The sequence below is a fragment of the Homarus americanus genome, unplaced genomic scaffold (genome assembly GCF_018991925.1).
Source record: "Homarus americanus isolate GMGI-L3 unplaced genomic scaffold, GMGI_Hamer_2.0 scaffold1640, whole genome shotgun sequence".
Classification (NCBI taxonomy): domain Eukaryota; kingdom Metazoa; phylum Arthropoda; class Malacostraca; order Decapoda; family Nephropidae; genus Homarus; species Homarus americanus.
This window is the reverse complement of record NW_024741924.1, coordinates 270,001-294,121: the sequence shown is the minus strand read 5'-3', so window position 1 is coordinate 294,121 and position 24,121 is coordinate 270,001. Positions and strand designations below refer to the sequence as shown.

General features: G+C 39.0%; 2 protein-coding genes across 3 annotated transcripts; one reads left to right on the top strand and one right to left on the bottom strand.

The window, feature by feature from the left end:
• Positions 1-9,422: 9,422 nt before the first annotated feature.
• LOC121876411 (perlucin-like protein) lies at positions 9,423-12,620 on the bottom strand. 2 transcript variants are annotated; one of them, XM_042381495.1, is made up of 4 exons: positions 12,468-12,620; positions 11,632-11,750; positions 10,413-10,583; positions 9,423-9,706 (listed from the first exon to the last, which is right to left on the bottom strand). In XM_042381495.1, exons 1-4 carry the CDS (start codon positions 12,500-12,502, stop codon positions 9,453-9,455), a joined length of 579 nt encoding a protein of 192 aa, XP_042237429.1. In that variant the 5' UTR covers positions 12,503-12,620; the 3' UTR covers positions 9,423-9,452. The 2 variants fall into 2 exon arrangements, with proteins under 2 accessions (XP_042237429.1, XP_042237428.1); XM_042381494.1 differs by having other exon boundaries at positions 11,632-11,754; positions 12,469-12,619.
• Positions 12,621-17,875: 5,255 nt separating this feature from the next.
• Positions 17,876-21,730, top strand: LOC121876409 (hydrogen peroxide stress regulator 1-like). The gene is made up of 4 exons (XM_042381492.1): positions 17,876-18,027; positions 18,695-18,729; positions 19,729-19,899; positions 20,244-21,730. Exons 1-4 carry the CDS (start codon positions 17,876-17,878, stop codon positions 21,728-21,730), a joined length of 1,845 nt encoding a protein of 614 aa, XP_042237426.1.
• The last annotated feature ends 2,391 nt before the right edge of the window (positions 21,731-24,121 follow it).

Genomic DNA, 24,121 nt, shown 5'->3' with positions numbered 1-24,121 from the left:
GCCCATCATTCAGTTCTGATGGTTCAGTGATGAAAAATAAAACTACCTCTGAATTGTGTCTGATTTTAGCTGAACGAACGAACGAATGAATCCGTTCAGCGTTTATAAGAGCTCTCGGTGCATCGTCCCTACCAAACCCAGACCAACTTCGACAATTGCCATGTAATTTAATATCCACACACCTGAAATATAAAGCTACCAAAGACTGCCCACAGGTAAGCTGATTCATTTATGCCATATACAAGAAAACAACACAACTCTGTTAATTAAATCTCTCTTGTACGAAAATAACCCTTGGTATTTTTTTTTTTGCCCAATGAATATTCCTTCAAGTACAGTAAGATTGTTTATCAGGTTAGGATTTTTCAGCTGGGATTTATTTCTTACATATACTTGTGTCTGGTGAGGTTTTGGTGATCTGTCATAGGGGTTTGTATCATGTGTGACATTCGTGTTTGTGTGTTTCATACTACTCAAAAGACACGTGGGAACCCCTCCACAATGAACTGGGATATGATAGACGAATCTGGACGTTAGTACAGTCAGGGCAGGGATGACAAGGAAGGTATAAAACTTTAATTGTTGGTGACTCACAGGTAAGGTACATGGACAGGGCCTTTGTGGTAAAAAAAACAAAAATAGGATGAGGGGGTTTGCCAGAGCTGTGGATAGTTGACAGGATGGACAATATCTTGTCTGGTATCGTGGGAACAAACCCATTATCTGCCTCAGTGCAGGAGGCAATGATATTGGCCGGTAGTGAGCGAGGAACTTCTTGATAAGTTCAAGGCAGCTTACAGATCGTATTAGGATTGAGGAGGATTCCCTATGCGGTGTCCTTGCCTAGAAGGAGAGTTGACAGAATGGTTGTCAAGGGCAGTTGGTGTTAACGACCGTCTTGACAGATATATTGCAAGTCAATATCAGTCCTATCTATTGACACCGGGACAACTTCTATGGCAGAGCGGGACCTTTATGTTAGGGATGGGGTGCACCCTGTTCAGGATGGAGTAGCAACTCTGGCTGGGGTTTCTAGAGGGGGTAGCCCTAAAGATACTGAAGTTCTTTAAAACTGCTAAGAGAATATAGAGGCCTGTGGGGTGGAGGGAGACTGCAGGAGCGGGTAAAACAAGGCGAAAGACGCAGGAAATAGTGTTAGAATGATGACAAAACTAAATTAGACAGGAGCTTAAAACTAAACGCGGTAAGGGAAGGACTCAGAACACGACTAACTTAAATGTATACTACGCGAACAGTAGAAGTATGAGAAACAAAATGGATGATATTAAGGCCTTGGTATGTACCGCCGAAGAAATCGATATACTGGCATTCACTGAAACATGGATCAACCTAGACACACGTGAATTACCAGTCGAATACCAAATTGCGGGTTACAAACTGTTCCATACCGATAGGCAGACCAGAAAGGAGGCGGAGTAGCAATCTATGTTAGGGATAACGAAGTAAATAACAAGGAAATAAAACTGAGAGGAATACAGAAACAATTTGGATAGAATTGCTTACTGTCGGGAAAATTAATTACAGGGTGCAGAGACCCCCAATCTTGATAGCGCCACGAGCGACTTATCTGGGATGAAATGCGCAGGGCTTCAAGAGGCTGGGCTACAAAAGCCCTGGCAGTAGGTTACTCACCAAGCCAAATAGATTGGACTGTTCTTACGGGTAACTCAGAATCAGAGGATTGAATAGATCCGCACTGTTTCCTAAGCCAACATATAAATCGAACCCACACGGGGTAATAATATAATTGATTTAGTTCTGACGAACAGAGAAAACCTCATTAGCACAAGCCGAGGTAGGAACGTAATCCTGCAAAACAGCTTATCACAAAGAAATTCGATTCCAGTTAGATTTTCAGGGCAGACGTAAGGAAAATTCCACTAAAGTACCAGATTTCAGAAGGGCAAATCCTTGACAGCTTAAAGAGGCAGCTGAGAGAGGGGGGTGTGTCATGGGTCAGTGAACCTGACAGATATACCGACCTGATAAATGAGACCTTGGAGGATTATTGAAAGTTCCATGATATATCAAGAGATAATAATGCACAAAGGCAGAACATACCATACAAAAACTCAGATCAGAACAACACTCCTAAATGGACAACATGACAAAGAACATCATTGGCCAAAGGAACAGGGAAGACAACGTGCGGAATTCTCCAATAGGTACATGAGTAGAGTTAAACCGAGATAAGGAAAGCAAAGAGGAATAATGAGGTAAGGATAGCAAGGGAGGCTAAGACAAACCCCAAAGGATTTTACCAACTTTAAAACATTAGTAGAAAAATATTGTAATTTAAGATGGATCACAGCCACTTGAACACGGAGAAAATGAGCAATAATTTGAATAAATATTTTTTCAAAGCTGCACCACCAAAATCTAAACATGACACTCCGGGAGGCACCGACTCTATTCAGAGATAGTAAGAAAACAAATTAAGTGAGATAGTGAAAGACTAGTATTAGTAAGCAAATAGACAAACTAAAGCCTAATAAGTCACCTGGTCCCGATGAGATATTTGCCAGAGTATTAAAGGAATGTAAGGAAGAGCTTAAAGTGCCCCCAGCAAAGTTGTTTTGAATGTCCCAAAAAAACAGGTGAAAATTTCAGAATCTCTGGAGGATAGCGTGAATGTAATACTGATTAAGAAGGGGGATAGCCTAATTATCCTCTAACTACCGCCCAATCAGTCTAACATCAATAGTAGGCACCATTGGAAGCAATCATTTCAAACTCTATCCGAAATCACACCGGAGAAGCACTGATTGATCAATGATTCCCAGCATACCACAAGCGGACGTTCTTGCCTAACTAACTGATGAATATCTTCTTTTAATAGTTTTCAACTGGACGAAAGGCAACGAGTGATGTGGTATATCTGACTTTAGCAAAGCTCTTTGGACAGAGTCCCCACGAAAGACTAATTAGAAAGGTAGAAGCTCATGGCATCAAAGGTGACATCCTTAAATGGATTTTTTAGGGCGTGGTTTACAGGACAGAAACAGCGAGGAATTAAGTCCCATTGAGCAACGTCACGAGTGGAGTTCCCTGCTCAGCATTTCTGGACCATTATTGTTTATTATATACATAAACTATATATAGATAAGTAAATATAAGTAAATTTGCTGATGACACTAAAATAGGATGTGCTATCAAACTGAATTATGACTGGCAAAACTACAGGAAGGATTCAAAACAATTTGAATGGTCTGGAAAATGGCAGATGAAATTCAATGTCGACAAAATGTAAAGTACTCAGCATAGAGATAAACAGGAAACCAGATACCAGATGAACAACGATGCCATAGAGAAACCCTAGTAGAGAGAGATTTAGGAGTAATGATAAGAGAACCTAAGCCAAGTAAATAAATGTTTTGTTCAAGGCTAATAAAGTACTTGGGTCTGCACAGTATGATACAAGACTAGCGAGGTCATCCTAAAACTGTATCTTTGAGCTCGTGAGACCACACCCTGGATTACGCAGTTCAGTTCTGGTCAATGTATTACAGAATGGATATAGAATCCTTGGAAAGAATTCAGAGGAGAATGACAAGACTAACCCGGGCATTAGGAACCTTGAGAGGAGACAGGTTAAAGATCTAATTGCACCCTCGAGAGACGAGAGCGAGGGCGACCTGATAGAGGTGTATAAGTGGAAGACAGGGCTAAACAAAGGGGACATTATAAAGGTACTCAAATTATCCAACCAGGAGTTAAACCGAACAATGGGCCTTTAAATTAGACAAATTTGATTTAGGCGTGAAATAGGTAAACACTGGTTTGGAAACAGAGTAGTGGATGAATGGAACAAGTTACCAACATCGAACTTAAATGATGCTAAATTGTTTCAAACATAGTATGGATGCTCTTATATAGAGCAATAGGGTTGGTACCCAGTGCGGGCCAATAGGCCCGCTGCAGTTTTCTCCATTCTATGTTCTTATGTTCTTATGATGCAATTGCTTTAATAACTTGAGTGAGAGTGTGTTTCAGTGTGTCCGCGTGTCTTTGTCAATGCATTCGTATCAGTTTTCCGTGTGAATACAGTATATGTGTCAATGTGTCTAATCACTTTCACACACACACACGTACTAAAGAAACAAACTATAAGTAATTAATTAATCTCGTCCTGGTAATTAACACCAGAGCAACAATGAATCATTATCTCCAACTCTGACTCGTATCTTCTACAGTTTCATAGTAATTGGCATCATAACATAATAGCGAGGAACCCGGTGTTATCAACTTACAGTATATACTACATGGTAGAGAAAGTCTATATTGAATTTCTCGATACGTTGGTAATAATGCATTGAGCCATAAAAAAAAGTATCATCTACGCACTAGACGAGGGAGTAATTGTTAGATTAGAATTGGTTAAAGGAGAGATTGTAAATTTGTTTCAAGTCCGATTATATCATACCAGCAAAACAAAACGTATATCAAGTGTAAACGGGACTTATATGCATCTCATTATATAATCTCTATTTTTTTTATTCTCCATGTGTTATTATGTCAAAAAATTTAAAGTTTGTTGAGTTTTCATGACTTTTATACCTTGATACGTCTGAACACGTTGGTCACCCTACAAGAAATATCTATTGTAGATGAGGTATCGCAGGACTTCATTGCAGGGCTGACGATCAGAGTTCAGTTGATGTGAGTTAATTTTTTTTTTTTTTTTAAGTGGTATCCACATGTTGTCACCCAATTGGAGGATTGGCTTAATTACCAGTGTCTTGTTGCCCTTATGAAAAACCTAGGTTAGGTTAGGTTAGGTGCAAATATCCCGGGAGACCGTATAGTATAGTAGCATCTAGTAGAGTGAATTAGTTGTACTTATCCTCTAATTAATACTGGCCGAATGCTGTCCAACACGACTCCGGTCACCTCAAATGATGTTACAATTCGTGGAAGAAAACTGTCTATCGTCGTTCCCAAGCACAGAGTTTAAACATCTATATCTAAATCACAAATCTCTAGCTTTATATAATTCAAACTTTATATATCAACTTGTTTTTTTTTTAAATTTAGGTTTGCATTACGTTGCAGTTTATTTAATTATCATGCGGGTTGGTGGCTGATGGTGACACTTTCAAGGAATAGAGGATTATTTTTAGTCGTGTCCGTATGTCTATAATCAGCCGAGGTTATATGTTAATACTCAATGGGCAAATTATTCTCTTAGGCTAACTAATCCTCCTGGGGGGGGGAGGGGGAGGTGACCTGACCTTCTCTAAACTTGTCAGCTTATGTAGAGGATGTGGCGAGGTAAAGGAGGAGCTAAAGTAGGTCAAGTTATATTTATAAGATATATCTAACTATATTTCTCATTTTTTTCTTATTTTATTATTCACTACAACTTAAATTGTATATTTTAACATAAAAATTTCTTATCTCGTGACATCTGAATAACATGGACTAATATCCGTTTAACTCATTGTTGAACCTGGCGGGATGATATTTAGTGTGGGTGGGGCTTAAAAGCAGGAGAGAGAGCGACATATGATCTAAAGACAGGCAGTAATTGGGTCACACCATTAGAGCCGACAACAGGTTGAACAGCAGAAGTGAATTAGATAATACACTGTCTTGCTTTTGGCCATGTAAGTTTGGTGTATTTTGGTGTATGTTATTGACTCCACACTCTCACATAAAGAATAGCCCCCCCCCCCACAGGTAGGATCGGGATGGTTAAACTACAGGTGGACTATATAGGAAGGGAGAATCTTTAGGTAAGGATTAAGGTGAGGTCTACCTCTCTCACTAATCTGGGAGGGTGACACTTCAGGTGACCTCTTGCTAACCTAAAGTTATTATACACAAAGAGATGTTTTTTTATTATTCAGGCAGATATCAGTAGACGCAATACCTTCCCGACTGACTTGTTTCTCTTGTAATGTGAGGATTAAAAGTTGAATAGCGAACTCTAGTATATCTCAGGTGTGTTAATGTTCGAAATAAGGCCTTCAATTATAGCAGATAACATCCGATCGCATTTAGAGAAAAGCAAATTAATCTACGACTCTCAACATGGGTTTACAAAGGGAAAAGCTTGTCTAACAAATCTGCTGACATTTTTTAGGAAAGTCTTCGAGGTAGTAGATAATGACGAAAATTACGATGTTATTTACTTAGACCTTAGCAAAGCATTTGACAGAGTACCGCATCAGAGGCGTCTGAGAAAATTTAAGGCTCACGGTATCGAGGGGAAAGTTTCAAATTGGATAAAATCATGGCTCACCGATAGAACGCAGAGGGTCAGCGTAGATGGTGTTAAATGTGAGTGGGGTCGTGTAACCAGTGGGGTTCCCCAGGGGTCAGTACTAGGCCCACTCTTGTTCATATTCTACATAAACGATCTAGATACTAGGATCAGCAGTGACATAAGCAAGTTTGCGGATGACACCAAAATAGGGCGGCAGATTAATTCAGGGCAGGATGCAAATGCATTACAGGAGGATCTAAATAAACTGCAGGGGTGGTCTGAAAAATGGCAAATGAAATTCAACACCAGCAAGTGCAGCGTACTTAATATTGGAAGAACAAATACTGTTAATGTATACAGCCTTAACAACATCAACCTAGAGAAGTCGAATTGTGAAAGAGACCTAGGGGTACTTGTAAGCCCGGACCTACGGCCTAGAAAACAGTGCTTTACTGTTCGAAATAAGGCAAACAGAGTATTGGGTTTTATATCTAGAAGTGTAAGTAATAAGAGTGCAGAGGTCTTATTGCAACTATATCTTGCGCTAGTCAGGCCGCACCTCGATTATGCGGTTCAGTTCTGGTGCCCTTATTATAGAATGGATATCAATTCACTAGAGTCGGTGCAGCGAAGAATGACGAAAATGATTCCGGGACTTAGAAACCTTCCATATCAGGATAGGTTAAAGAAACTAAACTTGCATTCCCTAGAAAGTGGGTGAAAGGAATCAATAAAGGTGATATAGATAAAGTTCTTATAATATCCGAGCAGGATAGGACTCGGAACAACGGATTCAAGTTGGATAAGTTTAGGTTTAGGAGGGAGATAGGAAGGAACTGGTTTACAAATAGGGTGGTGGACGAGTGGAACAAGCTTAGCAACTTTGTAGTAAGTGCTGGAACGCTGGAAAGTTTCAAAGGGAGGCTGGATAGATTCATGGATGATAGAGAGTGGTAGTAACTCTCGACAGGAGCTGCCATGCACAGGCCAACTGTAGCTACCATGACCCTGATGGCGGAGTGAAACGAAACTGTTTCTCTATCTTTGAAAAATATTCTTATTACTTCATGGATAATGATTGTGAGTTGATGAAGAATGCAATATGCCTAATTTTAGATACGTAACGAAACGAATAAAAGAAGAAAATTGGTACTAGTATTTTTTTGTTTATCATATTCGCCGCCCATCAACTTATCGGCATCTTATTTTTATAGCGTATATAATGAATGATCTTATGCAATAAAGCAACAAGGAACAGATATTTTTTTTTCATAACTACCTGTTAAAAGTCACAGGTAGAGGCGGCTAGACCAATCTGTACTCCACTACCAGGTATTAACTGAAAGAAAATCTTATATATTTCTTAACACAATCTCTATGAGTTCAGCAGTAGAGGTTATGTTACATGGAGCTTAAGATTATATAAACATAATTAGCTGTTGTATGAGTGTATGTAACTGGATATTAATTTTTTTTAAGTTGATTCGATGGCAGTGCGGTGGCTGAGTGGGTACAATGCTCTCCCTATGTCCTAATAGTTGTTAGTTCGAGCCGGAGATACCTTTAGCCCACCCAAGATTTATTTACACCTGAGTGAAGAATAAAAGTAAAATATTTAATAGAAATATATAAGAAGGTGTAAGTAGGTTAGGTAAGGTTAGATTTTTTAATTTCATGTTAGGTTAGTTGGGTTAGTTTATGTTAAGGTAGTTTAGATTATGACAGGTTATAATAGCTGAGGTTAATAGTTAGATCACCAAAACCTTAACAAGAGCACGCATATCTATTCAACCATGACCGTTCTACTGGCATTCAATTCTCACTCATAATGTACACCAGAGTTTAAATTAACTTGGAATTACCATTACAATTCCCTAAAACATTTGATAGATTTCGCGTCCCTGCCATAAGAACAAAAGAACACAAGAATGGAGGAAACTGCAGAGGGCCTATTGGTCCATAATGGGCAGTCCCGTTTACAGCTAACCTCGATGGCTAATATAGCCATCTAATCTATGTTTGAAGTTATCCACAAAATCATACCATAGTTTTTTATTAAATTTTTTTCCAAATTTGTTTTATCTTACATTAATAAACGAATAATTTGGGATGGGGTTCACTGATTTTCTCCCAGTTACTTTTGGTGTACCGGTACTGTACGTGTTCTGATATTGTACAGTGTCTTACATTACAGAGCGTCCCCCTACTGCAACTAGTTAATATTTACGCACACGCACGCACGCACACACGCCCGCCCGCATATTACCCGGCTTCACTCGGGATAGGTACATAAGGGGCGGATCTATAGGAATATCAAAAGGGGGTCATGAAGTTGTGGGTGAGGGAAACATGGCCACCCAGCTGGGAGGATTTGGGGGGCGGCCGCTTTAAGTCCCCCAATACCTTGGACATATTGAGGCCATTTTGAAGTCATGTACAGTTGATATTAGGAAATATTCTGAGGAAAATAGTAATTACGTTTTACTATTTACTATACAAAAATGCCTGTTTATAATACTTCATATAAGAAAAAAGTAATGGAATTTTCTGATGAAAAAGAGGAGTCCGAATCCCCAGAAGCCCCCCCTACATCCGCCCCTGTATATACTGTATTACCTTGACTGCCACAGTGTGCCCTCCCTGACACGGGTAACCACCTCCCACAATCGCTGTGGTGATATCTCAGTTGGGGAAGATTTTTGGTTCTTGCCTGAACTACCCGAGTGTCTGTGGTCAGTAGTAATACTAAGGTGCACATCCTTGGCACCCATGTAATATGTGTGTAAGGCTTACAAGTGTCTAACTACCTTCGTTTTGGCTGGAACACAGACAGACAGACACACAGACAGTCATGTTCTCTTACTATATGTAAAGATAAGGTAAATAGCACCAGTATATTAAAAAGAAAGTAATCAATGTGGTGAACTTTAATGTAAATCTAAACATCGTACCTGTGTGTATATTATGGGACTTAGTATGTCAATATAAACAACCTGCATTAAGACTTGTGTTATGAAGAGAACAAACTGTTTAGTCAGTTTCCTCCAGGTGGGTAAGGGGCAGGTGAGCCCCTAACCCATCTACTGGTTGTACTTTCGCCAGGTGATGGTCAGTGTTTGTGTATTTCTTAAATTATAGCCTAGAAGCATAAGTATCACAGTATATTCTCAGGAAGTAATAAATTTTGTATAACTTCATTCATGGGCATATTTATTATTGTGCTTTACTTTGTACTCTTTTGCATGTCATATTCACATATTGAATTTAACATCAGGTCACACACATCATCTATGAAGTAATATGAGTAAAAACTGTCAATCTCGAGACAGTTTTGCTTCACTCCGCCATCGGGGTCCGGGTGAGTACAGTTATGCCATAGTGGCATTCCCATTCTCATTGGTGAACCGTCCACCCACTTCCACGACCCTTCCTCCTCCTCGTCACTCGCTCCCAGCCAGTAGGCAACAGCTGTTAACTCTGTAATGCAGAAATGTTTGGCCAATTTTTAAGGTAAAATAATATGTTGATAAACAAAAATTATCATAGCTTTAAAAAAATTATTTCTGGCTAACAACCACAACCCGAGTTCTATGTAAGAATGTTCCGCATCAAACTTTTATTTTATGAACTTATGAGTAAAGAGGCGTTCTTTAAGAGTGGTGAAGCCGTCATGGTCTCCCAAATCCGTTTTATGTGGTACATGACAGTCCTGTCCATGTTCTATCATACACGCAGTCCGTATATGGCGGGTTGTTCTTTATCGTCCGCCAATTTTCCATTGTTTTAGGAGGGGAGGGGGTGGGGGGGGCATGAACCACGAAAAGAGTAGTTCTGATCGCTATTGCAGAGACGGATCTGACGCAGCTAGCAACCATGTAATAAGGATTTTAGAAATATCGAAAATAAATTCACAGATGTTGAAGTGTATTGTGAAAACCATAACCCAAGCTTTAGTGGCAGCTCAAGAACAAGACCCAAGAGGACGATACCTAGAGCAAGGTTGAAGGACATGCAGCATAGGGTTTATTTATTCTAATACTCGTAAATACTCGCAAGGTTTACCATCCAGCCCAGCTATCACCTCTCAAGTTCTGTATCAACACCTACAGAAGGGCAAGTCCAAGTCGTATAATAAGACAGCCTTGGTTCTGCCGGATGACCAAGTACACACAGGGAGACTTACCATGAGCGTAGATGTAATCAGTAATATCCCCCAGAAAGTTGGCGTCGTCCACAATAGCGAGGTGGCCATCCAGAGTCTCACAGATGTACTTCTTATCGTGCCAACTGCCTGTAGCTATTATGTCGAAGAACAAACACCGACCTCCAATAGTGATGTACGGTATAGGACACTCTGCGTGGAAGACAGTGTTGACGTCACACCAGAAGATAAACAATTGACATGAAAAACCTTAAAAATAGTCAAGAAATTATAAAAACAGTGACATAAACTACATAATAGGGTTAAAAAGTATCTAGAATATTATGATAAATGTAGGAAGAATGGTGAGAGACTAAACTTCGTGAGAGGTGAAGAGAATAAAGAATTGGTGTGAAAGATGATGTAATTAAAATATGGATTTTCGTAACGTACAGAAATATAAATTAGTGAAGTTTGGGTCGACTTGCAAGAGATACTACACGAAATACATACATTAAAAGGCACTGAAAAGGAGGAAATAAGAGACACATTGTATATGATACTGTTAACAAAAACAGTAGTCTAGATGGTGTTAAATTAAATAGGGAAGAATGGAGGAGAAACATCAATAGGGAGTATGGCGAATATATTTTGTGATGGATTTGGGAAGGAAGACAATAGGGTCTAGCCTTACAATATGACCTATTAAACTTGATTTATCTAATACATTATAAATAATACAAATCAAGCCAGGGCACCAGTCAAGTGGGGTCACATGGAGATTAGACACCCCAGTTTAGTCCACCTGATGATTAAGCACCCTAATCTAGCCACTCCAGTAGCCTTAGGGTGTTTACCATCAGGTTGATATAAGCTGGTGAGCCTATATGCGATCCTCAGCATAGACCTGGTGTTACATATCACAGACAGGTTGAGATAGGATAGGATAGGACAGGGCAGGACAGGGCAGGACAGGATAGGATAGGATAGGACAGGATAGGATAGGTATTTGAGAGCCAGTTGACTATTTTTTTTAAGACAAGCTGGTGGGAATATCGTTAGTTATACACGAGTACTGACAAACATCAGATCTCAACCATACTTTATCTCCTGGAGACTCGCACCCGTGATTATCTGGACACTAACCACTCGTAAGCTTTCAATATTACAACTTCTCTTATATAAAGGTAAAGCAAATTAAACAAAAGACTGGAATTACAGGATTAAGTAAAAAAAATATATTAAAAAGAAAATTACTTACGGTCTGTTGCACTCCGGGTCACTTGATGATGGTTGGCTGCGTGTTGGTGTTCCCGGGCCGTGTTTTGATAGCTGGTTGGCTCCATCTCAGCACCGGTCGACGAATAAAAAGTGAAAGAAGAACCTGTAGAAGTAGTTGTAGAATGAGGTGGTATTCTAGTAAGAGGAATCACACTTATGATATTTACGGACCATTAGGGAAACACGATAACCGCAGGACTGAGTTGAAGGCTAAATATGTTTTTCATTTTTGTCGAACATTTCATTAAAGAATTTCATAGTTGATACAGAGTTTAGTGCTGCAAATAAGAGCATGTTTAAATGGCTATGTAAAGCACAATAAAAAATCACCGGTAATAATAATAATAATAATAATAATAATAATAATAATAATAATAATAATCCTTCGCCACAACTCAGTTATCCTCCCGCTTGTGTGTCTATTTTTCATTATCGTTCTATTATGTTCTTTATTCGCATTTCTCATTCTTCACTTTGTTATTAATTCCAAGGATAGTCACAGGGACTCCATCGCCGTCCTATATAACACAAAAGACAGTAACTACAAACCTTTTAAGGACAGTCATTGGATTAAAACCCCCCAGGTCTAAACTCCATCCCCTTTGTAATATTAAAACTAATTAACGAGTCAAGACAATAATAAACAAACAAACTCATTACCACTTATTACCCTCATTTGGTATACAGAGGGAAATTACTGTCAAGATAAACAATGAGACGACTATCCAACTACATAAATTTATTAGCATTGTTCTCTCTAAATGTACCGGGAGATAAAACAATTTTTAATGAATAAACAAACATGGAGAAGCTATACCAAGGAGCAGAAGTATAAAGATGTCTGGCTTCATGGTGATGTCTTTAAGTTAGTACTGTACTGGAACCGTTGCGTACTAATGACAATGCGTTCTTCTGGTTCAGCGAGCTCTTTTGTTGCTACTGTTGACGAAGCACCTGTGTCGTAATATCTCTGTTGTGTATCTTTTATATAACTTTCTTGAGAGGTGAAAGTTCAAGGCGCCGTTGTGTTCGTTCCCACGGGAGTAATGTTGCGTTTCCTGTCATGTGAATCACCAGTTGCTGCCCCCTCCATCACTGCCACTACTGTACTCTCTGTTCAGGCGTTCTCTCTCATTAGGGGAGGACTCTGAACGTAAGAGCAGGGACAGACTTTGCTATATTAGACCTTGGCATGCGCTCCTCTCTATCCACGTGGAAGTTGGGACAAAATGATTCCCAACAAAGAAAAAAAAACGTATTTGAGAAGTAAAAAAGAAATACAGTTTGAGAGGTTGTTTCTTCAATGACTATTTCAACACAGGAACAACATACTCGTATATTACCTATTGGTATATATTGCACACCTTGAGATATAAAAGACAACGCCACATCTAAGGCAGAAACTCTTCCGCCCTGAGACAAAAATGCTTCCCCATATTCGTCGGCAGTAACACGAACTTCCTGTGACATTATGATAGTCTGTGATTTAGAAAACAAAGTAAGATATTCCAGGTTTCAAAATGATTCACTTTGAAGCATAGAATAACCTTCAGCCTTTATGAATTGATAAGGGCTCTAAAAGAAACAATACTTCCATAGGCTGTTTTCATCATATTTCTTTCTCTGGTTTAAGAACGAAAAGATTAATGTCTTTTTTTTTTATATAAGAACATTAACACTAACAACCTACTGTACAGATGCCTTACAGAAAGTGGAATCCCGTGGGTAAATCTATACGTGTTCTCGAGAGTTATTGAGTCCTGAGGCAGAGACGTGATCTGTATTTTGGGATATATTACGTTAGGACTTTAAAGTGAGTAGATTGAGTCGTGACGAGGGAGAAGACTCGTCCACTTGACTTAAGAATATTCCCCGTCTTAAGATGCATATACACGTTAAAGTGGTGATGAGCAACACCCATACTATACTGACCTTAAATGAACTCTCATGTGTATTATCTGTATGACTGTTTTTTATGTATATTTGTGTGTTGTGGCGACCTGTGGTGTAACGTATACTTATGCATGTGTGTGTGTTTATGTGTGTGTGTGTGTGTACGATTTTTGTGTGAGTATAAATTTAAATTTGACCACAAACCAAGAGAAAATATTAACTTTTAGGATAGATTAATACTTCGGTAGATGGAACCAGCAGAGGTGATTGGCCAGGTGCAACGGCTTACATTACCTGGGATAACCTGTGAGTTTTTGTCCGGTAAGTGTTTGTCCGCCATAGTTTCCCCTGTAAAAAATAAAATATCGATTAAGAAGAAAAAAAATCTAAAATTCACCAATCTAAGGAAATGGCTCGGTGAATTACATGCATATAGTGACTTTGGATTGGTATGTGTGTGATGGACAGACTAGAAAGAGAACAACGGGGGAAAGCAACGATGATAATGACGATGGCAAAAGAAATGGAAGAAAACAAGACAAAATTACCCACTTTTTATCAGTTATTATCAGTTAGTGGTACAGTGAGTCACCACCGATTGAGGAAGACTGTTTTAAAGAATAGAATACAAATATAGACCTTATCTCCGTCAGCTGTCACTAGTTCTGTCGTGAGGTGACTGTAAACACTAAGTTAAAGTCGATGTTTTGTGTCACTCTCTATTTGTTTAGACTCTTGTGTGGATTTTCTCTTTGTTATTTAAGAAAAGAAAGAATAGTGAAGAAGGAATTAATTCTTTGTTTTTATTGTTTGTTTTTATTTATTTAATTTTCTTTTGTAATGTGGGATTATAATATTTCGTACAAATTTATATCTGAAATTTTCTTGGATAATTCCTAAATATTCCTTCAATTTACCCTCTGATTGTCCATATTTCCCACACTATATTATTTTCCCGGTTTCTTCCCTTATATAACTCTTTACACCCCCTATATATCATACAGTCATTGACAATACTATATCACGTTTAGTTACTCTTATAGTCTTATCATGTCAAAAACCACACTTTATTTTTTCTTCGTCTCCTGCACCGATCCCTCACATGCTGTACGCTTCCTGTCTCCCACTCAATACTTTCTCACCAGTGTCTGAGCCCCTTGTCTAACACACCTCTACATTATCTTTGAGTTTTTATTCCATTACATTTAACGTCAGATACCTGTAGCTGTCTGTCCCAATACTCCCCCCAGACTAGTATTTGTATTTATTTCATCAGAATGTACTGTATGTGTATCTCTTGGCAGCTTAGGGATCTTGTAAACATTGGCCAAAGTCACTGTTGTATCAAAAGTTCTTCTTGTTCTGAAGCATTATTATTTGTAGAGACGATCATGTATAGATAAACAGACAACATTGTAAATATAATAAAATTGAAACAGTATTAATCTAATGATCTTAACTTCATCTTTGCCCACATTAAGATAGATTAGGATTTCTTAAATTAAATAGTCAGTTTACCGTACACCCGAGGCCAAAAGTTCGTCCGTTCTCTCCTAAACTGAAGCAGCATCGACCCTAAGCGAAATAAAACAACACATTCGCACCAGGTTAAGGAATAAATATCCGATTATGCCTGAAAACGCGAAAGACTCTTGAGAAATTTGATTTTTTTTCTTATATCGTCATAATTCCATCGGTTAGTTTTATATGATAAATCTGTCATTATTTGAGACTTCCTTCACGTTCTAAACATTACTAGACTGTGTTTATATTAGCTTATTTCACCTGAAGATTAACCACTCTAACGCTAACTTAACCTATTCTAACCTAACCTATCCTAAATTAACGTAACCTAACACCCCCCCACGTAGCATTCTGTACAGCATTTACCATCACTAGTTATTGTCATCTGAATTCCTAGCTTCACTTACCTCACTCTCTGACATTCTCCCTTATCAATTTTGCTTCAATGACCGTTTGTAATAAAACTTTAGAGCCTAATAACTTGAGGATAATTCTGCCTTATTATTCCTTGTCATATTAGAAATTGACTCTATAGTTGAAGTCATACATAGTCATAGGTACGTTATTACAGGGTGAGTAATAACGAATAAGTCGCAGATAATGTAATGTATTGCTTTCAGTGAATCACTAATTTCTCTTTACGTTAAGCACACGAGTTTCATCATGATAATTTTTAAGTGCTTGTGTCCGTCGGGTTAAAATATTCTCATTCCTCGACGTATCAATATTCTACATCAATAGGAATAGTAATAACGATATTAGTAATACTGATGAATATGATAATGCTGTTAATAGCAATAATGTGTGACATAATTATTTATATTTCATACTTTTCCAAGAGTATAATTGGTTCTTTAGTTATATTATATCTCATTACTATGTTCTTATTCATTTGCTGTGGTGGAGCCAAAATATAAGCTTCGGAGTCAAGAACATTTAGTACAGATACAAAAGTATATTTTTACATATATCCTGTTGTATAGATATTAAGTCAACGTGTAGTTTGTATCAATTTATACGCACTAAACAGCGCCCCCCCCGAACACAACTGCTCTCGTACTAAGGTTATATACAGATATTATAATAATCTGTGCGTTACGAGAAGAGACATTCATGCTTAGGTGACTGTATATGTACTCAGTTACTTCCTATATTTTCTGCGGCGTTGTGTTTGACTAAATATCTTTCACTAGTTGGCCCAGCTTGATCCAAGTAGGCGAGGAGGCAAGGGATTGGTTGGAGGTCATCAAAGGGGGTGGGGTCATAGTTTGGGGGATGAGGGAAGGTCATAGGGGGGGGGTGGAAAGGGTCAAATACTAGCTTCAGTTGCCTACGACTTACAAACATTACTTGTCTGTGTGTAGCGGCGGACGGAACCTCTCCTCTCTCGGTCAAATGACGTGTGTTGCGATTTTATTTTGAGAGATGTGTTGCATTCAATTGTAATATAGTTATGCACGGACGACCTTGTGGGTTACGGTCTCTCTCTATGTCCGTCCCTGCCTCTACTGCTGGACCCACTTCTGCAGGTTAGTCCATCTTTATTTTGTTTTTGTCCTTATTTCAGATTTCATGTTTACTAAAAATTACTTTATACTGTGGATGATTAGTTATTGGTGTGTGTGTGTGTGTGTGTGTGTGTGTGTGTGTGTGTGTGTGGTGGTGTGTGTGTGTGTGTGTGTGTGTGTGTGTGTGTGTGTGTGTGTGTGTGCTCATCGTGGAGGTATTTGACAAGTCTCTCCTATCATACAATTCTTTTACGTGTATCAAGCATCATTAGGTTGAGTGGTATACGCAGTTAGTTAAGGTTGATACCTACGTCTTAGAGGAAACTATTGATGGCTGTTGAGCGTCTTTGACTAGTTTCGGTAGTTAGGAATAGTTGTGTGGACGTAATTGGGCGTGTCTGTCATCTCAGCGTGTTGTTCCAGTGGTTTTCTTTAGCTTTGGTGATGATAAACGGAAATCCAATAACAAGAATTTCTATAGGAAAATAGTTGTCTCCAAAAGGGTAAACCTAAAGTGTTTTATATAATTCCATCTCATCGGATTTACTTAAGTCTTTTGAAAATGAATCTTTGACGACACTACAGCAAAATTAAACTAAATAAATCCTGAAGGAAGTCACCAAAAATCCTTTACCTATTTTGAGGATTTTAAGTTCGCGCGTCTCTGTGTTCATATTGATGCAGTAATGTCGAAGTTAATCCTTATATGTTGAGGGATAATCGATTTTCTTTCTATTTAATCCTATAATTTCACTGATTATCGCATGAAATTATTGCCAGAATGTCTAAAAAAAAATAATCCAGTCTACTGTAAATTTAATATGAGAGAAATAATTGGTGGGTAATGAATTTCGCGCGTCAGTAAGGTTTCGGACGCATAAATAGGGAGAAAGTAGGAGGTAGGAAGGGGGGGAGGAGGAGGGGGGGAGGTGAGGAAAGGACGCGGTTGGGAGGAGGAGTCTAGCTAACCCTCTCTTGTGTCTGGTTGGCTGATCGGGAGGGCAAGAGGTGCGGTGGAGGGTTACTACTGCCCACGTCCTAAAAATGGGCACTGAAATTTGGTGAGGCCGCCATTTTAACAAGAGTTTAAGTGAATTTTGAATTACCTGAAGTATTTCCACCTTAGCTTATATTGCCGAGAGATTAACCTAACCTAAGTACATGCCTTCAAATAGTGTAAGGGGGTTAATCTGTAGGTAAAATAAGCTGGGGTGGAGATTCTTCAGGTGATCTGGGTTGGGACGATAAACCACGCCATCCGACCTTCAAAATGTAAGGATTCGAAACAACCATAGGACGATGACCAATCAGAGAGTAAAGATATCAGCTGTTATTAAGTGTAAACACAACACTGGTGTGGGTGGAGAGTTAGAATATCCGGCCCAGGGCAGGAGAGAGGCCGGTCGACCATCACACCCAACTCCTTTCCTCTCCCCAGCCAATATCCCCAGGTCAGTGCCGGGGAGGGGAGGGGAGAGGGTGGGTGGAGGGGAGAGGGTGAGTGGAGGGGAGAGGGTGAGTGGAGGGGAGAGGGCGGGTTGAGGGAAAGACAGTCGCGTCCATTCTCCCCAGTCCCAGAAGGGGGGGATATTTATAGCCCTTCTGTTCAGCAGTTTCTGTTTTACGTCACCATGTAAACTGTAATTATAAGATACGATAAATATGGAAAATTACAAAATGACGATAACTTTTATGTATTGTTTTAAAACTTCTGACAGGCCCGAGACAGTCATTTAAATTATTATAATACATATAAATGAACAGCTTCATATTAATGCAACGAATTACTTTCCAACAAATAGTGGCAATAGAAAAAAATCATCCTTATCTGGCAACACATCTTTTGCTCTTTTATTGTGACACACACACACACACACACAAATATATATATATATATATATATATATATATATATATATATATATATATATATATATATATATATATATATATATATATATATATATATATGTAACTTAATGAAAATTATATCTTATATGGTAAAATATATTGTATGGTTCAAAACGGTGGTTTATACCATCATAAGGTAGCCAACATAAGTCTTGGATTAAAGGCGTATTATAACATTATATGCTGTCTTGTCTTGATTAATTTCAGACGTATCGGGAGCTCCACACGGAAACTGGCTCCCGGTAAAAGCTGGACTACGTCAAGGGTGTTTTGTACAACGTCACTGAGGTTACATAATGTTCTTAGGTTAGTTAGTTAGTTAGTTAGCTGAGTATAAGTTTAGGGCAGATTGAGTCAGGAACTATTGGCATAGGTCTGGTGAGTGAATCAGTAGAAGAATTGTAAATGTAAGTGGATACAACAAGAATGGTGTGTGGTATAAAAAGTAATTGATAAAAATAGGCAGAGACGAGGAGAGGGAGAAACCCATTGAAGCTGTTTCATATACCTGGGAATAGATACAATGAATGAATGAAACAAAAGAATCAGAATAGAGAGAGAAAAGGAAGCAATTGGTACACTAAGAAATTATAAAGAAAGAGAACTAGATAAATATTTGAGTTCTTGTTGTGAAGGAAGAACACCCTAGCAGGGCATGTTTCTTCTGACGACACAAGGGATAATGACTGCAAGAAGTTAATGTACAGTATATATATATATATATATTTCATGTAAATCCACAATGAAAACGTGGATAAGATAAATCTTGCTCTTAGTCTCAAGACATCTTCAGAGGCAACAGTTGCCTCTGAAGATGTCTTGAATAAAGATGGAATATATTTATCCATATATACATTATATATATATATATATATATATATATATATATATATATATATATATATATATATATATATATATAAACACAAGCACAAATGATATTATTTACCATTACCCAAAACTAAGTAGCATATTATTTGTAGATGCAAGCTTGGAGTAATGGTGTGTGGTACTTGTCAAGTTGGTGAACACTAGGTGAGTATGTGTTATTAATGGCAAAAAGGTAGAAATAAAGTGTTATATGTCTATAAAGATATGTTTTGCTATCATAGATGATATATGAAACACTTAGTAGACAGGTCTATCAGAGGAAGTATAGTGGGCCTAGATCATCCTTGAGATTTCTAAAACATTGGTAAAGAACGAAATTCTAAGTGTTCCCATATCCGCATTTCCTGCAGGCAAGCGTTGTGCTGGAGGTGTGGGTTTGGGGCTGACCGTCACCAGCGAGCTGTTGGCAGCGATGGCGGAGGCCAGGGAGACTCTCGCTCACTACCCTGAAGACGCCAACTTCTTGTCCCTCTGTAGCGACTCGCCTGCCCCCACCCCGAATTACTCACACGCTGCTGCTAGTAAGTACTGTGCACTATTAGTTTTGTCATGTTTTTATACAGAATTTTTTGTCAGTGGTATGTAGAGTATCTTTTTGTCGATGGTTAGTGAATTAAAAGAATCATAGCAAAGCGATTTGACTGACATAAATGTTCCCTTCATTAAACTTGTAATGCCCTTCTTTACTGTAGGTCTTCCCAGAACCTTTATCCTTCCCTCTCATTCATTTGATCCATGATAACTTGGAAAAGACTCATTTAAACTCCAGCACGTAACTCCACACTTCGTCACTCAGTAACAGCATCATACAAGCGGTATGAATATTGATGCATACAACATTACCATTTACTTCTTTCTTCCCCAGATACAGTGACAGTCAACAGTTTATTGCAGTCCACCAACGAGACCGTTGGTGGGTCCCTGAATTATGGTGTCAATGGTCTTCAGTACTCTAATGCCAGCCCAGCTGGTCACCAATCTGCCAGCTCCTCTCCTTACCCCAGCATGAGCCCTGCTGGACATGCCTCCTCCGGCTCCCCTGCTTACTCTATGAGCTCCGCTGGTCACGCTGCTAATGATCTTAACAATTTAAACTTTCACTCCTCTTTCTCTGTCAGTAACTCCGATGGAGTCGAGACTGTGTCTCCAGAATTCTATGTTTATGGTCAAAGTCAGTACCAGGGGACCTCTGGGTACCAAACAGCTATACTTTCACAGGAACACAGACAGAGTCTGTATGACCAAGTGATGTCGGCACCACAGCCACCGAGTTATTATGGGCATTCATCATCGACGTATTCTCCTTCAGGGTCTATAGTATCTGACAATTCAAACAACAAATCTCCCAAACCTGTAAATGATCAGCTTCCCCCAGTAAAGCGGCGCCGAGTAAATAGTAGTTCCTCTTCTGACGATGTGGATAAAATACAACATCCAAGTTTTCAAAGTCGTCAGGGTAATGCACGAGACCGCTCTTCCTCCACACCATCTCCCAAGGTGCCTCTCCCACCAATATTCACTCCTCCTAACCTTAACTCAAGGTCAGATTCGTCAGTGCCTAACAGTGGTTCTCTTCCTCCATTCAAACACCCTTACGCTGCATCATATTCGTATGACATATCTAGGATCTCGGCTGCTACTTCCTTACAAAGGACTGAGGAGAACACCAGTTTACAGACACTGAATCTTTCTTACAGCAATAACTATGGTCTCACCGGTGACGACCCAGTGCCACCTTATCACCAGTACCTCTCACATGCTCCTCTTCCTAGTTTTTCCACTATAAGCCCTCAACTAAATCCCTCTTCCCAAACCCCTGTTGGGGAAAGCCCTCCTCTGCCTACCCTGTCTGGGATTCCTCAGTTCACTGCTTACTCCTCTGGTCCTTCTCATCATCTCCCTGCATTCTCTTCTCATTCTGCACTCCCACCTTTTACCACTCTGCCTTCTACATCTTCCATGTCCAGCGCCTCTCTAGGTGTCCCTTCAATAAGTGGCAGCCAGATGGTTCAGATAGTACCTGTGAATCTGACACAAAAGATGAATAATGGTGCGAAGCTTAACATCAGCAATACTCCTAGCCAAATGAACCAACCACGTGCATCACGATCCTTCAGTCCAGGGCTCGAAGCCACCTGTCCACATTGCATCGTCACATTCGCGTCTTCGGGACACCTTAAGCGCCACTTAGAGTCTCATGGTTCAAACCGACGCTTCAAGTGTCCCGGCTGTAACTGTGCTTATAGTCGCCAGGATAATCTGAAGAAGCATATCGCATCAGCTCATACGAAAGACGATGAAAAAAAGACGTCCGATAACACGAGTGGAAATAGTATTTGCCGAGGTTGCTAAAGATGGACAGCATGGAGTCGCACCCCGTTCCCTTCCTCCAGTGTTAAACCGGTCATCCTTTTCAGACAAGCAACATACACTGTACTTGTGCCTCTAACGTACATGGCAAGTTATCATGTTTATTGTTGCAGTTTTGTTTACTCCTATGGGTGGTAAACAGGAATGAGTGAGAAAGTGATAGTACGACCATTTTTACGTGGATTTACGGTCACCAAAATTTTATTGATCCAAAGAAATTTTTTTTAGACCCAAGGTAATCCCAGATCATAAAACACTTCTTTTATATTTTAATCAATATTATTTTTATCAAAAGTATGACATTACATAGAATGATCTCGAGATTTACATTATAAAACATTTCACTGATCCCCCACTTTAAATTAGCAGACAAGTGGTGCGTCTCTGGATTTAAAATTTGATTTGATCAATTACTGATGTTTTCTCAGCAGCAGGAAGCGCTGACGAATAATCAGACGTGGGTAACATGATTTGTTATATTGATTACTGATACAAAGAGTAAACTGGCAACATGTGAGTTATTGGTAGCTGTCACGTGAGTACAAGTACTGTTAAGTGTTGTTTATGGGACAATAAATAAAGAGAAGTCAGAGCTCCAAGGTACGTGTTGGTCTTCACTGGCGGGTCCTATTCCTCCACTTTGTGATAACTGTGGTTAGTGAGCAATGTTAGTCTGGTCCTGCGTTAACATGTTATCGGCTGCCGATATTGAGGGCCCCTCTAGCTCACATGTTGTCAACAAACTTTGTTGTGTTTGAATGATAAATTTTTATCGAAAGATTTCCTGTTCTTTGGAAGGTCATCAGATGTACAGTACTTTAATGTAAATATTATATTAGTGTCCTTTTAGGTTAAGTCCTATAATTATGTGTCTTTAGTACACATCCTGTTTACTGTATTTGTATTAGAATTTGAAATTTTTATTGTTACAGTTAGTAGAGGGGGAACGTCCCATCACTGAGGCGTGACCAATTTTTATACTAAAATTCAATCTCTTACTGTGCCACGTGTGTGCCTCGTGTACAGTACATACACTGTTTGTACAGTCGTGTCAAAGTGATAGTAATTGACACGCTTCTCCCCCATAAGAAATTTGTAGGTTGACTTTTGCTTAATATTTTGGACATAAATAGAAGTTTTTGCTTATCTCATTCTCCGTGTGGAATAGACAGCGAACGTCACGTACGGTCAATAAAACTTCTCGACGGTAAAACTTGACAGCAACAACACTTCTGTATTCGCACTTCAGATTCAACTGGTTGACGCATCTTGTGGCTATATAATTCCGCTTCAGATTCATTGACTATTTATACCAGTGGCTGGAAGATCTGCTTTAAGGACTTATGTATCAAGATTATAACAGATTAATTTGAAAGGATTATTATGACAAAAAAGTAGGCGGCCTTTTTATATTTTTTATGGCCACGTGATAGCTTCGCCCCGTGACAAAATTAGTCAATAAAATTGTCCCCCAGATTCCCTAACATCAGTCATACAGAGTTGAGGTCTCCCGATAATCCACAAATGGAAGTGCTCATACACTGCTGTTATTGATGTATTAACTGTATATACTTATTGTTTGACACTGTAACATTTTGTAGTCTGTGTTATAGAAGTGTCATCTTTGTTCTGTAGTACTTGAATAAATGTTGACACCTACAGAGATGTTTTGTTTACCTACTGAGTGTGAGGTGTGAGGGCCTCTGATTCATGGATCTCTGTGCTGTATTTTATCACGGTGGTAGATCCTAATTAGTTGTTGAGATGAAATATTATGCAAAACACCTGTTGAACGATCACTTCTAGCTGATACCCGAAGTGAAATGGATCTCGGAAATCCTATTATGGAAGAGAAAACAAGATTAATTTAGGTGTTTACTTGATGTTACTCATACAGACAAAGAAGAAACAATATAATAAAAAAAAATGGATCACCTGAAGATAATTTCCCCCAGTTTATTCCACCTTAAGATTAACCACAACTAACCTAACCTAATCCCATCTCTAGGCAAAGTCAAGCTGTTTAATCATATGGTGTAATAAGCTAGGGGAACTAATCTTCAGGTGGTCCGCCCCAAAAAATTATTGTCATCTATTCTTGAGTCGCTCACCACAGCCACCGGGAAAGTAAAACCGACAGATACCTTCCATTTACAGATTTCGTTCTTAACACAAAAGCTGAAATTTATCCCCATCACTTTTGCCTTTCTTTATCTTACTACACAGCCATGATAATATTGTCTAACCTTGGCTACATAACACATCCTTCCTATACTGCCACAAGAGGATCACTTTATCTACTCTCGATACATCCTTTTGTCATTCACTACTGGGTCGCTACTTTTACTTGAGCAACGCCAGACCCCGTGCACA

Bases quoted from the DNA above. Each gene is read 5' to 3' on its own strand.
- LOC121876411 (XM_042381494.1), bottom strand. From the start codon at position 12,502: ATGAAGCCAGACATCTTTATACTTCTGCTCCTTG. The intron at 11,755-12,468 runs GTATAGCTTCTC...CTACTTCTACAG, and splicing joins CTTTATACTTCTGCTCCTTG to GTTCTTCTTTCACTTTTTAT. The intron at 10,584-11,631 runs GTAAGTAATTTT...TCTTCCACGCAG, and splicing joins GACCCGGAGTGCAACAGACC to AGTGTCCTATACCGTACATC.
- LOC121876409 (XM_042381492.1), top strand. From the start codon at position 17,876: ATGACCAATCAGAGAGTAAAGATATCAGCTGTTATTAAGTGTAAACAC. The intron at 18,028-18,694 runs GTCAGTGCCGGG...GATTAATTTCAG, and splicing joins TCCCCAGCCAATATCCCCAG to ACGTATCGGGAGCTCCACAC. The intron at 19,900-20,243 runs GTAAGTACTGTG...TTTCTTCCCCAG, and splicing joins TTACTCACACGCTGCTGCTA to ATACAGTGACAGTCAACAGT.